The 17171-nt window shown below is 47.4% G+C and overlaps 2 protein-coding genes across 9 annotated transcripts in view; one reads left to right on the forward strand and one right to left on the reverse strand.

Moving 5' to 3' along the window:
* The window catches only part of KIF1B (kinesin family member 1B), a 178384-nt gene extending 172645 nt beyond the window's left edge, over positions 1-5739 (forward strand). For all 8 annotated transcript variants that reach the window (XM_050787676.1, XM_050787730.1, XM_050787702.1 and 5 more), the window contains one exon: positions 679-5739. In XM_050787676.1, the coding sequence (XP_050643633.1) occupies positions 679-721 (43 nt within the window). In that variant the 3' untranslated portion in view covers positions 722-5739. The remainder of the gene's footprint in view (positions 1-678) is intronic.
* CTNNBIP1 (catenin beta interacting protein 1) overlaps positions 1-17171 on the reverse strand; it is a 668528-nt gene that overhangs the window by 552123 nt on the left and 99234 nt on the right. The gene's annotated exons all lie outside the window — the stretch shown is intronic.

Here is a 17171-nt window from a genome sequence, read left to right on the forward strand (position 1 = left end):
TTGGCTTTTGGCTTCAGGAATATCAAGATAAATAGAAAAGGAAGTATTTTTCTTTTTTTTTTCTTTTTCGAGATGGAGTTTCGCTCTTGTGTGGCCCAGGCTGGAGTGCAATGGCACTATATTGGCTCACCACAACCTCCACCTCCCAGGTTCAAGCCATTCTCCTGCCTCAGCCTCCCGAGTAGCTGGGATTACAGGTGCCCACCACCACCACATCCAGCTAATTTTTTTTGTATTTTTAGTAGAGACGGGGTTTCACCATGTTGGCCAGGCTGGTCTTGAACTCCTGACCTCAGGTGATCCGCTCTCCTTGGCCTCCCAAAGTGCTGGGATTACAGGCGTGAGCCACCATGTCTGACTTGAAAGGAAGTATTTTTCAAAATAAATTTAAAAGAGAAGAAAGACAGGTGTGTAAATTGGTTGTGGGGTGGTAATGAGGCCTCTGCATCTTGTAAGACATCGTCATGTTCTGAACCACCAGGGAGACTCTGGTGACACATGTGCACCAATTATTTTTCTTCTTTGTCTTTTTGTTCTCAAGAGGTCTGCATATGGGGCCTAGGCCTGCGGTGCCAAATAGGAAGATGCTCCAGGAGGGAGCCTCAGAGGGAGAGGACTGTGAGGGGCCAACACTTGTACCCAGACTTCTAATCCTACCTCCCCGTTTGTGCCCCATAGGTCAAAGCTTTCCCGCAGATGCCCGAGCCAGCCGAAATACTAAGTGACTCTGCCGAGTGCCCTCACTCACCTTTGAGAGATAAAACGTTACCTCTCATTTCTCTTTGTGATTCTTGACGGTGACTCTTGTATGTAATCCTGTGGCTTAACTACTTCTCCCTCCTTGTCCAGCACTTTTCCAGCTCTCCCGTCCCCATCTCCATTGCTCTGTACTCTTTTCTTTTTTCCTGTGCTGAGAATCTTGTTAGTAGCATGTGGCCTAACAAAAGGAAAAAATGTTTTTAAATACACACAAACACACACACACAAACACAAAAGCGCTGAGGGGATCTGGTGAATCTCCAAATAATTGTGGGTGTACTTTGGCTTCCTTTTGTATGATAGGTCCCCATCATGACCACCTCTGATGTCTGTGCTGCTGTCACCAGACACCTTTGTCTGTTTTTGAAGACAACATGATACTTTTTTCTCCTTTTCTCTGTTTGTGATATCACTTTAATTTTTCTTGGGTGACTTAGAGACTAAGGGAGGAGACATCTGGCCTTTTTAGAACCTGAGAGGAAAAAAACAATCGTTTTTTCCCCCTCTGTCTCTTTTTACCAAGGCTAATCCCTGCATTTCCATTCGGGGAAAAGGTAGTGGTGAGCATAGAACTGGAACAGTTATATTCTGAGTCAAAGTTGGGGCTTTTTAGAGCATAATTATGGAATTTTTATTTACTGGTAGAGAGGAGAAGAGAGGCTTTTTCAGTGGGCCTGGGACAGTGGCTGCTCTTGACCTCGTGTGAAGGGAAATGCCAAGGATGCTTCGGGTAGACTTCAGGGGACCCCAGGGTTTGGCTGTGGGCCATGAGGGCAGCAGGTGGTGGGATGCTTGTAGCTCCTCACAGCAGGATTCCTGCCCACTGTTTTTTCTCTGCTGGGAGGGAAGCTCTTTTCTAGGAGTGTCTCAGTTCTGATTTTGGCATTAGTGATGGTGGTGGTACAGTTGGAATTAGTGCCATGTCATACATAAATGTTCCACAAGGCGGGAGTGTTTCACTTTCTGGTGATAAACTTGATGGTCACTGTTATGATTAAGATAATGCTGGGTAGGCTGGGCACAGTGGCTCACGCCTGTAATCCAAGCACTTTGGGAGCCCAAGGCGGGCGGATCACGAGGTCAGGAGTTCACGACCAGCCTGGCCAATATGGTGATACCCCGTCTTTACTAAAAATACAAAATTAGTCAGCATGGTGGCGCACTCCTGTAATTCCAGCTACTTGGGAGCCTGAGGCAGGAGAATTGCTTGAACCCAGGAGGCAGAGGTTGCAGTGAGCCAAGATCGCACCACTGCACTCTAGCCTGAGTGACAGAACAAGACTCCATCTCAAAAAAAAAAAAAAAAAAAAAAAAAGATTATGCTTTAGTGACCTTGTGATTGTTAAAGCTCCCTTTGATCAAAGAAATGTAGCTTTCAGGCATACACTTGGAAGTCTCCCTCTGAATCCAGCAGTCATTTTCATTGATGCTTGTCAAGTTGAAAATGCTTTCAGTGATGCTCTCTATACTCATAAATAAGCAAATGTGGCAGGCTTTGCTTTCTGGATCCCAGGATTAAAACTAACCACGACCACTACTCCCAACAAAACACAATATGCCTAGGGACACAGAAGAGCGTCCAGGGAGCCTGGGCCCCAGCGTTTGTTGCGTGTTCCCTGCTCCTCTCCATGTGGTGTGGAAACTGCCCAGGGAGAACGGAGGATGCTCACTGTGGACAGAGTCTTCTTTCCTTCTGACAGACCAGGTCATCTGGCTTCTGAGACCATCAGAGAAGATAAGTCTGTCTCTTTGAGCTGCCAGTAAGTTTTCCAGGATAAGAGGAAAAGGAAAGCCTCCAGAGACTTCCGTTGCTTTGCCAGTTGTCTTGGGATTGTTTTACACCATCCTTTACTTCCCTTGCTCAGACCTCTCTGTTTCACCATCGCTCAGGCATTCAGGAAAGTATCTGCTCGCTCCTACTTGGTGAGGTCCTCGGCCTTGAGGTTGCTGACTCTCAGGCGATAGGTAGCTGGATGACCTCCTGCTTCATGAATGCAGCAAAGGCCAGGGCCTCACACGCCTCTGCAGAGTTGTTGCTAGGGAGACTTGTGTCATCGTCCACACCTTTGTTTCTCACTTCCTGGTTGGGCTCATCTCTGAAGAACAGGTCTCCCAGCTTCGATCCTTATCACTGCATTGTGAAGAGAAGGAAAAGTGAATCACGGAGAGAGAAAGGAGAGGATAGAATCACAGGCTGTGTCTATACCTGAAAAGTGACCAGCAGAAACTCTATGGTGGATTTTTTTTTAAATTTTCTTCCTCCCGTTAAAACATAGGTCACTAACTCTGATGTTATTTGTTTTCTAAGTGGTATGTGAGATTTTTTAACGTAGTTAGAAGTTTCATTGTCTGATGGACACAATATGCCCTTCTGGTTCTATTCAAACCAGCAGGATCTGTTGGTGCTTAGAGATGGCTGCCTGGACTGGAATCAAATCTAATTTCAGGGAAATGAAGATGGAATTTGAAGGTCACTTTTAAAATTAAGTCATTGATGCTGCTGTTACAAAGTGTGACAGAGGATCCATGTCTGTGACACAGGACGGTGGGAAGCCTGAGAGTTTGAAATTATGTGATACACTGAAATGACTTCGGTTTTTCTTCCAACTCATACAAAACTGGTTTGGTAAGTCTTTGCTTTGGAAGTATCAGACATTAGAACAGGCCAAACTGGACTGTCTGTTCATAGCGAGCCCGGATAAGAAGGCCTCTTAGGGAGCCAGAAGGAGCAGAGTGGTCGTGTTCTGCATGCTCTCCACCCTCTGGGGAGCCCCTGCTGCGGCTGGCGGGTGCAGACAGCCTCTGCTGGCCCCCAGCACGTCCAGGGTGGGTGCTCCTTTGCCCGACAGAACCATCCCCACTCTGAAGCTCTGAGAGAAGATTTGTGGCAGGAACGGTTTATGAGGCTCTAGTTGTTGCTGTTGTGGCGGAAAAGTTAAGAAACCCAGCCCTTAAGGAAACCACCTTTATTTATTTATTTATTTTCTTAAAGAACGCCTTTAAATAAGCAAAAAATGTAAAAGGCAGGAAAGAGAATTCTTAGGCAAATTCAAAGAAATGAGTGCTAGTTAAAACTAATCACCTCCTCCTCTCTCTCTCATCCTCCTTTCTCCCGTTAAAGCAAAATATGGCCTCACTACCAGCCCCAAATCAATGCTCAGACCGTCTCTGTGTCTGTGTCCCCTCCTGGGAGTCAGTCAGCGCTCAGGCCAGGACTGTGCAGGGTCGGCCAGCCCATGCGCTAGTCAGGACCACAGGCAAGGGCTGCCTGTGGCAGTGGCCGGGCACCTGAGCCCCAGCTCGTTGTTAAACGTGCTGACCGCAAGGGGCAATGGAGTGAGTTTCCCAACTAAAAAACCACTATTATATGGTTTTTTTCCCTTCAGTCATATAGACTTCAGATAACTGCTTCTAGTTTTTGTGGATTTTTCAGCTCATTTCAGATGAAGGAACTAAGTCATTGTGAACTGTCTCTTGGGATCTAAAAACAAGATGACTTTGCCTGGCACATATTCCAAAGCAAAGACTTTGTTGCCTGCTGCTTACTGTCTAATTTACAGGGATATTTAATTTTGTCAGGTCTATGTATATTTATCCAGCTATACCTACTTGCACAGTAGATTGGAGAGAAGAGATCCTCCAGTGTGCACACTCATCGCTACTCTTTCCGCATTTCCCTCATGCTGTGTCCCGCTCGGGTTCCAAGGGACAGTATCAGGGCTTGTTTCACTTGGGTCTTTCAGTTTTTCTTTTGGTTCCCTTTTAAAATGTGATTGTTAACCTGCCCCTTAAAAAGAAAAAATTCAGCCGGGTGTGGTGGCTCACGCCTGTAATCCCAGCACTTTGGGAGGCCAAGGCAGGTGGATCACCTGAGGTCAGGAGTTCGAGACCAGCCTGGCCAACATGGTGAAATCCCGTCTCTACTAAAAATACAAAAAGTAGCCGGGCGTGGTGGCGTGTGCCTGTAATCCCAGTTACTCGGGAGGCTGAGCCAGGAGAATCGCTTGAACCTGGGAGGTGGAGGCTGCAGTGAGTTGAGATTGCACCATTGCACTCCAGCCCAGGTGACAAAGCAGGACTCTGTCTCAAAAGAAAAGATTGATTTTGCTGCTGCTCCCAGAAGGTTTGCTGGATGTGTTTACATAGGACTCTAACTTGTGTGCACTACAGTTGTTCACCAGGGCCAGTGATTCACCCTGGTGTGTGGCCAGACCATGACTGTATAGGAGGAATGTTTTAATTTGTGCTTCCTTAGTAAATTGAAATATCAGCTGAGAGATTATTTGCTGCTATTGTTCAAAAGGCCATTTATGAAGTTAGTATTTGAGCCCCATAGGATCTTTAAAAAGCCTCCAATCATTTAAAGGAAGAAATCAGAGTTGCTATAAAATTCATGTAAAAAGCTCACAGCCAAACGGCTGTGCTTGGATGGAAAGTCTGAGCTGAGGTTGGTCTCTTGCCAAACCCTGGCTGTTGTGTGTTGTTCTTCATGTCTTCGAGTTCTTTTTTTTTCATTCTGCGTATTCTGGCATCAGTTCACCTGAGGAGTCCACCAGCCTTCTTGTATTTAAGGCATCGTCTTAGACTTTGTGGCTCTAAAGTACTTGTCTGTTGAGATTGCAAGTCTCTTGTCACCATCCTCACACATGACAACAAAACCCATAATGCATAAGTGGCCTTTTTGAACCAAGACTTTGCAAACTGATCTCTCCCCAGTGAAGGAGTTGAGCACATTAGCAACAATGTACATTATTAATTTTGGATTTTCATTTTCATGTTTTATTTTGTAAATATTATCTGATGTTTGGAGCTTGAGTATACAGACTGTAAATACAGTTCTTGTATTTGTACTAATTCTGATTCTTTTGCTGTATAGCCTTAGATGTGCAATGCAGACATTATCTAACTCTGTATGGTAACCTTGCATCACGGAACTATTAGTGAACGAGGTAAAAATAATAAAGGTACAGCCAGTGCATCCGAAGGCTCTCGATGTGCATTTATTCTTGCACCCTTTGAAAGGTAATTACACAAAGATTTCTTTTCTTGACTTGCAAAGATAATACCTTTCTAAGACAGAAGTCACGATATCATCACTTAAGTGTTCCTTTCTGATATTCAAAGTGGTGGTTTTTATATAAACAAGAAAGCTAATATGGTGCTGTTTCTTTGAAAGTACTTTTCTCCCAAAGATGTAAGTGGTTGTTTTGGCTGGAAGATTTGTCGTTTTTCTCCTGAAGCCTCCTTGTATGCCTTCCAATAATTCTGTAGTGTTGTGTTGGCTTTTTTTTTTTTTTTTTTTTTTGAGACAGAGTCTTGCTCTGTCACCAAGGCTGGAATGCAGTGGCATGATCTCCGCTCACTGCAACCTCTGCCTCCTGGGTTCAAGCGATTGTCCTGCCTAAGCCTCCTGAGTAGCTGGGATTACAGGCGTGCGCCACCACGCCTGGCTAATTTTTGTATTTTTATTTTTATTATTATTTATTTATTTTTATTTTTTTTGAGATAGAGTCTCACTCTGTCGTCCAGGCTGGAGTGCAGTGGCGTAATGTCAGCTCACTGCAACTTTCCACCTCCCGGGTTCAAGCAATTCTCCCTGCCTCAGCCTCCCAAGTAGCTGGGATTACAGGCGCCCACCACCACATCCTAGCTGATTTTATTTTTAGTAGAGAAGGGTTTCAGCATGTTGGCCAGGCTGGTCACAAACTCCTGACCTCGTGATCCACCCGCCTCGGCCTCCCAAAGTGCTAGGATTACAGGCGTGAACCACCGTGCCCTGCCTATTATTTTTTTGAGACGGAGTTTCACTCTTGTTGCCCAGGCTGGTGTACAATGGCACAATCTCAGCTCACTGCAACCTCTGCCTCCCCAGTTCAAGCAATTCTCTTTCCTCAGCCTCCCAAGTAGTTGCAATTACAGGCGGCTGCTACCACACCTGGCTAATTTTTTAAAAAATATTTTTAGTAGAGACGGGGTTTCAGCATGTTGGCCAGACTGGTCTCCACCTCCTGACCTCAGGTGATCCGCCCACCTCGGTCTCCCAAAGTGCTGGGATTATAGGTGTGATTACACTGCACCTGGCCATGTTGTTTTTTTGGGATGGGGAAGGGTAAATGAGGATTTGAAAATTCCAACATGTCAATTTAATTTAACAAGCCCTCATCATGAGCAGAGCATGAGCAGGGGCCGCTGTCCTGGGTGTTTGGGGAGAAACAGAAGAAGGGAGGGAGGAGCAGCCCTCAGGTTAAAAGCAATGATTTGTTCCAACAAATATTTTGAGTACCCACCCTGTGCCTGGTGTGCTGCTGGGTGCAGTAATTCAGCAGCAAACAAAGCAAGCCCACGCACTTGTGCCCTCCCATTCCAGTGGGGAAGATATTGTTTAAACAAATTAACAACATCAGTCGTAAGTATTTTGGAGGAAAGCAGCTAAATAAAAGGATGAAAGAGGGATGGGAAGGAGGGATGTGTTTAGATGGCGCAGTCAGGGAAGGCCTCTCAGGAGATCACATTGGAGTAGACTCTGGAATTAAAGGATAAGGTAAACCATGCAAACCCCTGGGCAAAGAGGTCTCCAAGTAGAGAAATGAATCCCTTGAGGCAGCAGTGTCCTCAGTAGGTTCCAGAAATAGCAAGGTCACTGGTATGGAGTCAGGGACTGGGAGCACAATAGAAGACATCAGAAAGTAGCCAGGGACCAGGGTATTTAGGGCTGAGGTGAGGACTTGGAATTTATCATTAGAGTGAATGGGAAGACATTGAAGGCTTTGGAGCAGAGAAGTCACAGGGGTTTATTTACATTTTTAAAAGACCATTCTGACTGCTGAGTGGAAAACAGTCTGTACTCAGGCAGGGACAAGTAGAAAAAAGGGACAAAATAAGATTGTTACCCCAACATTCCAGGGGAGGAGACGGTGGCTTAGACTAAGGTAGTAGCAGTATAGGTAGGATGAAATGGGGCAGATTCAGGGTACATTTTGAAGTTAGAACTAACAGTTCTCTGAGAGACTTCATGCAGAGTTGGAAAGAAAGTAACTAAAAGGGTAAGTGCCTGAGTGAAAGGAACAGCATTGCAGTTTCCTAAGGTGAAGACAATTGATAGAACAAAAGCTGAGAATAGTATGCCTGTAATCCCAGCACGTTGGGAGGCCAAGACTTCGAGACCAGCCTGGGCAACGTAGCGAGACCCCATCTCTACAAACAATTAAAAATTAGCTGGGCATGATGGTGCACGCCACTAGTCCCAGATACCCAGGAGGCTGAGGCAGAAGGATCGCTTGAGCCCAGGAGTTGGAAGCTACAGTGAGCTGTGATCTTGCCACTGCACTGCAGCCTGGTCAACAGAGTGAAACCCTGTTAAAAAAAAAAAAAAAAAAAATAGCATTTTGGGAGGCCGAGGCGGGCAGACCACCTGAGGTCAGGGATTCAAGACCAGCCTGGCCAACATGGTGAAACCCTGTCTCCACAAAAAATACAAAATTAGCCGAGCGTGGTGGCGGGTGCCTGTAATCCCAGCTATTTGCGAGGCTGAAACAGGAGAACCACCTGGACCCAGGAGGCGGAGGTTGCAGTGAGCTGAGGTCATGCCACTGCACTGCAGCCTGGGCAGCAAAGAGTGAAACTCCGTCTCAAAATACATAAAAATAATTTGATTTGAGTCATGTTCACTTTCAGATGCCAACACATGCACCCAAGTGTGTAGTCAACAAAACAGCTGGCTGGACTAGCGGGATTCAAGGGTAGCGGTTGGGGCCGGAAACACACATTTGGGAGTTGTCAGGATGAAGACAGCAGATCGAGGCTCAGGGAAGGAGACTTGGAGAGTGTGTGTAGCTGACAGAAACCAAGGATAGATCTTGGAGCTTGGTGCGTTCCGACACATAGAGGTCAGGGAGAGCAGTCCTGCCAGGAGGACAAGCAGTGGCCATGGAGGGAGAGTGGAAGACTGAGGAAGTGGTCACTTTGTCCAGGGCAACCATTAGGTTACAGTAAGGACTGAGCAGGGACCACAGGTTTTGGCAACTGAAAGGTGTAAGAAGTCCGAGGGAACCAGGGAATACCCTGATTTTTCCCAATTTCAGAATCAATTGAGAAAAAATAAGACAGATGGGAGATGGAAGACCAAAATACCACCCCTGTTAGAAAATGTGGTTACATCTGGGATTGGGAACAATGGATTTGTTTCCTTTTCTTTGTTTTTTTTTTTGATATGGAGTCTCGCTCTGTCGCCCAGGCTGGAGTGCAGTGGCACGATCTCGGCCCACTGCATGCTCTGCCTCCCGGGTTCACGCCATTCTCCTGCCTCAGCCTCCCCAGTAGCTGGGACTACAGGTGCCCTCCACCACGCCCTGCTAATTTTTGTTTTGTTTTTTTTGTATTTTTAGTAGAGATGGGGTTTCACTGTGTTAGCCAGGATGGTCTTGATTTCCTGACCTTGTGATCTGCCCGCCTCAGTCTCCCAAAGTGCTGGGATTACAGGCGTGAGCCACCGCACCCGGCCTGGATTTATTTTGTAAGACTGAACCTGAGAATGAGGCAGTTTAGAGTAGTACTTCTTGAACTTTATTGTGCACCAGAATCACCTGGGGATCGTACTAAAATGCAGGTTCTGACTGAGTAGGGCTTGGGCGGAGCCTGAGATTCTGTTCTTCCAATAAGCTTCCAAGTGATGTCAGTATTGCCATCGTGGGGATCACTCTTTGAGTAGCAGAAGTTAAGAGGAACGCGGTGCATATGTCCCCTGAAGGCAGCCGAGGTTCTGAGAGGGAGGAAGTGGCTGGGCAGTCTATACCTAACGCCTCCTTCCAGACTCACAGGAACGTTCCAGTAATGGGGCTCACTTCCCATGGAGGGAGGCATCAGGAGTACTTCTACACTAGCAAGGTCATTGGTGAGCAGAGCATTTGTTTGAGTGGTGCCTAATTGGAGTAGGTTCTAGGGGAAGTGGGAGGAGAGGAAGGTGAAACAGTGTACAAACAATTCCTTTTTTTTTTTTTTTTTTGAGACTGATTTTCTATCTTTTTGCCCGGGGAGTGCAATGGCGCGATCTCTGTTCACCGCAACCTCCGCCCCCCCCCACCCCGAGTTCAAACGATTCTCCCACCTAAGCCTCCCAAGTAGCTGGGATTACAGGCATGTGCCACCACACCCAGCTGATTTTTGTATTTTTAGTAGAGATGGGGTTTCTCCATGTTGGTCAGGCTGGTCTCGAACTCCCGACCTCAGGTGATCCGCCCACCTCGGCCTCTCAAAGTGCTGGGATTACAGGCATGAGCCACCGCGCCCGGCCACAAACAATTCTTTCAGAGACTTTTCTGTAAAAGGGAGAAGACAAATGGAGTAACTGGAAGGGGATATGGGGTAAAGGAGAGGATTTTGCTTTAAAGAAGGGAAATAGCATAGCTTGTGCATGTGCTAACTGGAATAAATGAACTGGGAGAGAAAATGTGGCAGTGGGGAAGACAGTAGGGCAGAGAGAGTTGTGGAGTGGGTCTGAGGGACTAGGGGCCAGTGCACAGCATAGAGGTAGATCCTAGATCCAACTGATCACCCTGGCTGATCCGCAGTGCTGCAGACAGCTCAGCTACAGGAACACTGCAAGTCTCTGGATTGCTAGGACTCTTCAGTCTTAAAAGTTAATGTCTAGCTGGGCGCGGTGGCTCACACCTATAATCCCAGCACTTTGGGAGGCCGAGGCAGGTGGATCACTTGAGGTCAGGATCCACCTGGGTGTGGTGGTGGGTTCCTATAATCCCAGTTACTCGGGAGGCTGAGGCTGGAGAATCACTTGCACCCAGGAGGTGGAGGTTGCTGTGAGCCAGGATCAGGCCATTGCACTCCAGCCTGGGCTACAGAGTGAGACTCTGCCCCCCGCCCCCAGAAAAAAAAAAAAAAAAAGTTAGTGTCCGCTCTAGGGCTTATGTCAGGCCACGTCTTCCTGAAACTGGACTTGCAGTTTAAACTGGGAGATCATCCCCGAATCAGCGCTTATTATGCTGGTTGTGCCCTCAACTAGACCTCACCCAGAAGCATGTAGGATTGAGTCCTCACTAGGGTTGTGCGCTTCGTAAATCCCCATGTCTCTTGCAAAGCTGATAGTTTTGGGAAGTCAGGTGACCCATGGAAGTGTGCACGAGTCTGGTGTACTGCTTTTCTTTTCTTTTTTGAGACGGAGTCTCACTCTGTCGCCCAGACTGGAGTGCAGTGGCGCCATCTCGGCTCACTGCAAGCTCCGCCTCCCGGGTTCAAGCCATTCTCCTGCCTCAGCCTCCCGAGTAGCTGGGACTACAGGTGCCCACCACCAGGCCCGGCTAATTTTTTGTATTTTTTAGTAGAGATGGGGTTTCACTGTGTTAGCCAGGATGGTCTTGATCTCCTGACCTCGTTGATCCATCCGCCCGCCTCGGCCTCCCAAAATGCTGCGATTACAGGCGTGAGCCACCGCGCCGGCCTGGTGCGCTGCTTTTCTATCTGGTTCTTGTTATTCCACTTGTGGTTGGATGGGGAGATATTCCACTTTCCCTTAGGAACTCCTTGTCCCTGCACAGACCATTTTAGCTATTCTGAGCATATCACAAGCATACTCCTGACGTGAGAATATATAGCCTCTGGGCTTTTTCAGAATTGCTCCTTCTGCTAGTCTGGAAGCTGACGTGGAAGGATTGCTTGAGTCCAGGAGTTCAAGGCCAGCATGGGCAACAAAGCAAGAAGAACCTGTTTCTTAAAAAAAAAAAAAAGTTGGGGGGCAGGCATGGTGGCTTACACCTGTAATCCCAGCACTGTGAGAGGCTGTGGCAGGAGGATCACTTGAAGCCAGAGTTCAAAACCAGCCTGGGCAACTTAGTGAGCCCCCATTTCTACAAAAAACAGAGAACTAACTGGGCATGGTGGTACACACCTGTAGCCTCAGCTACTCAGGAAGCTGAGAGGAGAGGATTCCTAGAGCCCAGGAGTTTGAGGCTGCAGTGAGCCATGATGGTGCCACTGGCGCCTGAGTAACAGAGCAAGACCCTGTCTCAAAAAAAAAGAAAAAAGGAGCTGGGCATAGTGGCATGTACCTGTAAATGAAAGGCATCATTTCATGTAAACTCCTCTGAACCCAGGAGTTGCAGACTAGCCCAGGCAACAGGGCAAGACCACGTCTCCAAAAAAAAAAAAAAAAAAAAAAAAGTACTCTTTCTACCTAAAATATATTGAGGTCATTTGAGTTCAATGTGAGTTCAGCTATAAGAATTATGTAGCGAGTGAGTGTCAGAGCTGGGATTTTCAAATCTGCCCTTACTGGTATGTTGCTTTACACACCCTCTTACGTAAGTCAAACAAGGATTCCACCCTTGGAGGTTTGCATAGAGGGCTGTTTTTGTAGAACTTGTGCTCATGCTTTGATTTGGGATTTGGGGAGTTAGGGCAAGCCGGAAAGTTTTTCTGGTGGATAATCATGTGTGTTGACTTTCTTAAGCATTTTAAGCCAAGCACTTGAGGAGTTTCTAAAAACTAAAAAGCGAAAAGTCAGCCTGACACAGCCCTAGCACGCCCTGGCTTGATTCTGTTCATCTCCAGGGGGAGACTTGCCCTTGTTCCAGCCCTGCTCTCCCAAGTCAGTTTGCTGTAGTTTTCCAGCAGTTCTGGGAAGCAGTTATTTTTTACTGCTGATTAGAACCTTAACATAGAAATGGAAAGTTTGTGTAGCATGTAACATTATTAAAAGGGAAAACATGACTATATGATTAGATACATATTGATTTTATGCAGTATGTTTGCATAAAGTGTCTCTTCAGTAATAACTTGGTTAAATTAGTCACATTGACTCAGCATAATTTCTCCCTTGCTAAATCTCAGACTAGAGCAATCAATTTGTTGCTGCAAGAAAGTCTGATAGTAGGCTTTCCTTGTAACTGAGCCTCATAGAAAGAGGAAGTAGTTGCAACAAAGTTGAAAAGGATGCCTGTCACCAAGGTTCTCTTAAGGGAGCCACTGTGTGAAGTTCTACTTGTGAAATTTCTGCAAGTACTGTTTGTTCTCCAAAACCCAGCTTTCCGTTGAAAGTCAGTAAAACATCTCTAAAATGCAGATATACCCAGGTTCACTGGGAACATAGTCACGGAGTATACATGATTATGTTCTGCTAACCCTATTGGGAAAGAATGCTGGGCTTGGCCCTAGTAGGTAGACCTGGGTTAAAGTTCACCTCTGCCACTAACTAGCTGGGTAGTTCAACTTCCCTGAGCTGAGTTTGTCACGTTAGCGACTATTAATAAATCTGAAAATTGTGGAGCAGTCTTAAGTGTACAAGGAACTTTCATGGACGTTAGCTCATTTTGCTGTGCCCACCCTGGGAAGGAAGCAGGACAGGTAGGCAGTGGCATCCCTGTTGTCAAGCAGGCTGAGGACTGCTGTGAGCCTCTGGAGCAAGGCAGGAGTTTGAGGACGCTCTCAGTCCTTTTTTCTTTTTTTTTTTTTGGACGGAGTCTCGCTCTGTCACCCAGGCTGGAGTGCAGTGGTCGGCCGGATCTCAGCTCACTGCAAGCTCCGCCTCCCGGGTTCACGCCATTCTCCTGCCTCAGCCTCCCGAGTAGCTGGGACTACAGGCGCCCGCCACCTTGCCCGGCTAGTTTTTTGTATTTTTTAGTAGAGACGGGGTTTCACCGTGTTAGCCAGGATGGTCTTGATCTCCTGACCTCGTGATCCGCCCATCTCGGCCTCCCAAAGTGCTGGGATTACAGGCTTGAGCCACCGCGCCCGGCCGCTCTCAGTCCTTTTGTCCTTTTTTTGAGACAGAGTGTCGGCCGGGCGCGGTGGCTCAAGCCTGTAATCCCAGCACTTTGGGAGGCCGAGACGGGCGGATCACGAGGTCAGGAGATGGAGACCATCCTGGCTAACACGGTGAAACCCCGTCTCTACTAAAAAATACAAAAAACTAGCCGGGTGCGGTGGCGGGCACCTGTAGTCCCAACTACTCTGGAGGCTGAGGCAGGAGAATGGCGTGAACCCGGGAGGCGGAACTTGCAGTGAGCTGAAATCCGACCACTGCACTCCAGCCTGGGCGGCAGAGCTAGACTCCGTATCAAAAAAAAAAAAAAAAAAAAAAAAAAAAGAGACAGAGTGTCATTCTGTTGCCCAGGCTGGAGTGCAATTGCGTGACCTTGGCTTACTGCAACCTCTGCCCCCTGCCCCCCACTGGGTTCAAGCAGTTCTCATGCCTCAGCCTCCTGAGTAGCTGGGACTATAGGACATGTGCCACCACGCCCAGCTAATTTTTTTTTTTTTTTTTTTTTTGAGATGGAGTTTCGCTCTTGTGGCCCAGGCTGGAGTGTAGTTGAGCGATCTCGTCTCACTGCAACCTCCGCCTCCTGGGTTCAAGTGATTCTCCTGCCTCAGCCTCCCGAGTAGCTGGGATTACAGGTGCCCACTAACACGCCCAGCTAATATTTTGTATTTTTAGTGGAGACAGGGTTTTACCATGTTAGTGGTCTCAAACTCCTGGCCTCAGGTGATCCACCCACCTCGGCCTCACAAAGTGCTGGGATTACAGGCATGAGCCACCGCACCTGGCAATTTTTGTGTTTTTACTAGAGATGGGGTTTCACCATATTGGCCATGGCTGGACTTCAAGTCTGCCCCACCTCGGCCTCACAAAGTGCTGGGATTACAGGCATGAGCCACCACTCCTGGGCCTTTCGTCCTTTCTATTGATGCTTCTCTCCGCATTTTCTGATCCTCAGTCCTTGTTTCCTACAAGGCTGAGGTCCTAAATCCAGCCTGTGAAAGAGAAGTGCCAGCAGAGGCAGCACCCAGCACAGGATCTATTATTGCACCATGCCCTGTGGTCAGGGCCTTCAGTAAAAGCCCACAGACCCTGACTACTTTCTGGCGGAATCTGGAGGAAGGCCTTAACCACACACAAAAGGACAAGGACAGAGCTGTGGAGGGACTGCTGGTTGCTGCAGTGTGAAGAGAATAGGTAATGCACTCTACAAAAATAAAAAAGCACAAAATTGGAAAAAAATATATACCAAAAATATTTCAAGGTTCTGGAAATCAGCCAAAGGCAGGCAAATTAAGAAGCATTTATTCTTGGAAAAAACTGGCTGGGCACGGTAGCTTGCGCCTGTAATCTCCCAACACTTTGGGAAGCAAAGGTGGGAAGATGGCTGGAGGACAGGAGTTCAAGGCCAGCCTGTGCAACAAAGCAAGACCCTGTCTCTACAAAAAATAATAATGAATAATTAAAAGAAAAAGAGTGGCTCATGCCTGTAATCCTTGCACTTTGGGGGGCCTAGGCAGGTGGATCACCTGAGGTCAGGAGTTTAAGACCAGCCTGACCAACCTGGTGAAACCTGTTTCTACCAAAAATACAAAAAAATTAGCCAGGCATGGTGGCACATGCCTGTAATCCCAGCTACTTGGGAGGCCGAGACAGGAGAATCGCTTGAACCGAGGAGGCGGATGTTGCAGTGAGCCGAGATGGCACCACTGCCCTCCTGACTGGGCAACAAGAGCGAAATTTTGTATCAAAAAGAAAAGAAAAGATAAAGAAAAAAAAAAGGGCTAGAACTTAGGTAAGAGAAGCAGATATCTGCCACACTCTTGCCTGGGACGGCTCCCAGTACTGCTCCCCTTTCCCCCAAACCCTCTCTATTGGCAAGAACAGTCTTACCATGTCAGGCTTGAGGGTAAACTTGATTCTGTTTGTGTGTGAAGGGGCTGGAATATTTGGGAGGAAGGAGAAATGTATTTTTTTTTTTTTTTTAGACGGAGTTTTGCTCTTACTGCCCAGGCTGGAGTGCAATGGCACGATCTCAGCTCACTGCAACATCTGCCTCCCGAGTTCAAGCAGTTCTTTTAGGCCGGGCACAGTGGCTCACGCCTGTAATCCCAGCACTTTGGGAGGCTGAGGCGGGCGGATCACAAGGTCAGGAGATCGAGACCAGCCTGGCTAACACGGTGAAACCCCGTCTCTACTAAAAATACAAAAAATTAGCCGGGCGTGGTGGTGTGTGCCTGTAGTCCCAGCTACTCGGGAGGCTGAGGCAGGAGAATGGCATGAACCCAGGAGGCACAACTTGCAGTGAGCCGAGATCGTGCCACTGCACTCCAGCCTGGGCAACAGAGCGAGACTCTGTCTCAAAAAAAAAAAAAAAAAAGAAAGAAGAGGTTTTTTTAGTTTTTTTTTTTTTTTTTTTTTTTTTTTTTTGAGACAGGGTCACCCAGGCTGGAGTGCAGGCACAATTATGGCTTCCTGCAGCCTTGACCTCCCCAGGTTCAGGTGATCCTCCCACCTCAGTTTTTCTATTTTTAGTAGAGGCCTCCGCCTCCCAGGTTCAAACAATTCTCCTGCCTCAGCCTCCTGAGTAGCTGGGATTACAGGCGTGTGCCACCACGATGGGTTAATTTTTGTATTTTTAGTAAAGACAGGGTTATACCATATTGCCCAGGCTGGTCTTGAACTCCTGGGCTCAAGTGATCCACCTGTCTTGGCCCCACAAAGTGCTGGGATTACAGGCGTGAGCCCCCATACCTGGCCAGCAGTTTCTTAAAAAAGTTAAACTTGGCTGGGCACGGTGGCTCACGCCTGTAATCCCAGCAGTTTGGGAGGCCGAGACGGGCAGATCACGAGGTCAGGAGATCAAGACCATCCTGGCTAACATGGCGAAACTCTGTCTCTACTAAAAATACAAAATATTAGCCGGGTGCGGTGGCGGGCTCCTGTAGTCCCAGCTACTCGGGAGGCTGAGGCAGGAGAATGGTGTGAACCTGGGAGGCGGAGCTTGCAGCGAGCCAAGATCGAGCCACTGCACTCCAGCCTGGGCAACAGAGCAAGACTCCGTCTCAAAAAAAAAAAAAAGTTAAACTTACCTTAAAACCCAGCAATCCACTCCTAAGTATATGTCCAAAAGAAAAGAAAACAATAGGCCGGGTGCAGTGGCTCACACCTGTAATTCCAGCACTTTTGGAGGCTGAGGCATATGGCTCTTCTGAGCTCAGGAGTTCGAGACCACCCAGGGCAACATAGTAAAACCCCGTGTCCACTAAAAATACAAAAAAATTAACCGGGTGTGGTGGGGCACGCCTCTAGTCCCAGCTACTTGGGAGGCTGAGGCAGGAGAATCGCTTGAGCTCCAGAGGCGAAGGTTTCAGTGAGCCGAGATCGTGCCACTGCACTCTAGCGTGGGCTACAGAGTGAGACTCCATCTCACACACTAAAACAAGAAATGAAAACAACAATTTGTACATGAGTTCAAAACAGAATTATTTATTCCCCAAACTAGAAACAATCCAAATATCTATCAACAAATGGATAAGCAAATGATGATATAATTGCATTATGGAATACCACTCAGCAATGAAAAGGAACCAACCACTCACACCTACAACAGCACCGACGAGCCTCAGAAATGTCACGCTAAGTGAAA

Source organism: Macaca thibetana, chromosome 1 (assembly GCF_024542745.1).
Source record: "Macaca thibetana thibetana isolate TM-01 chromosome 1, ASM2454274v1, whole genome shotgun sequence".
NCBI classification, from domain to species: domain Eukaryota; kingdom Metazoa; phylum Chordata; class Mammalia; order Primates; family Cercopithecidae; genus Macaca; species Macaca thibetana.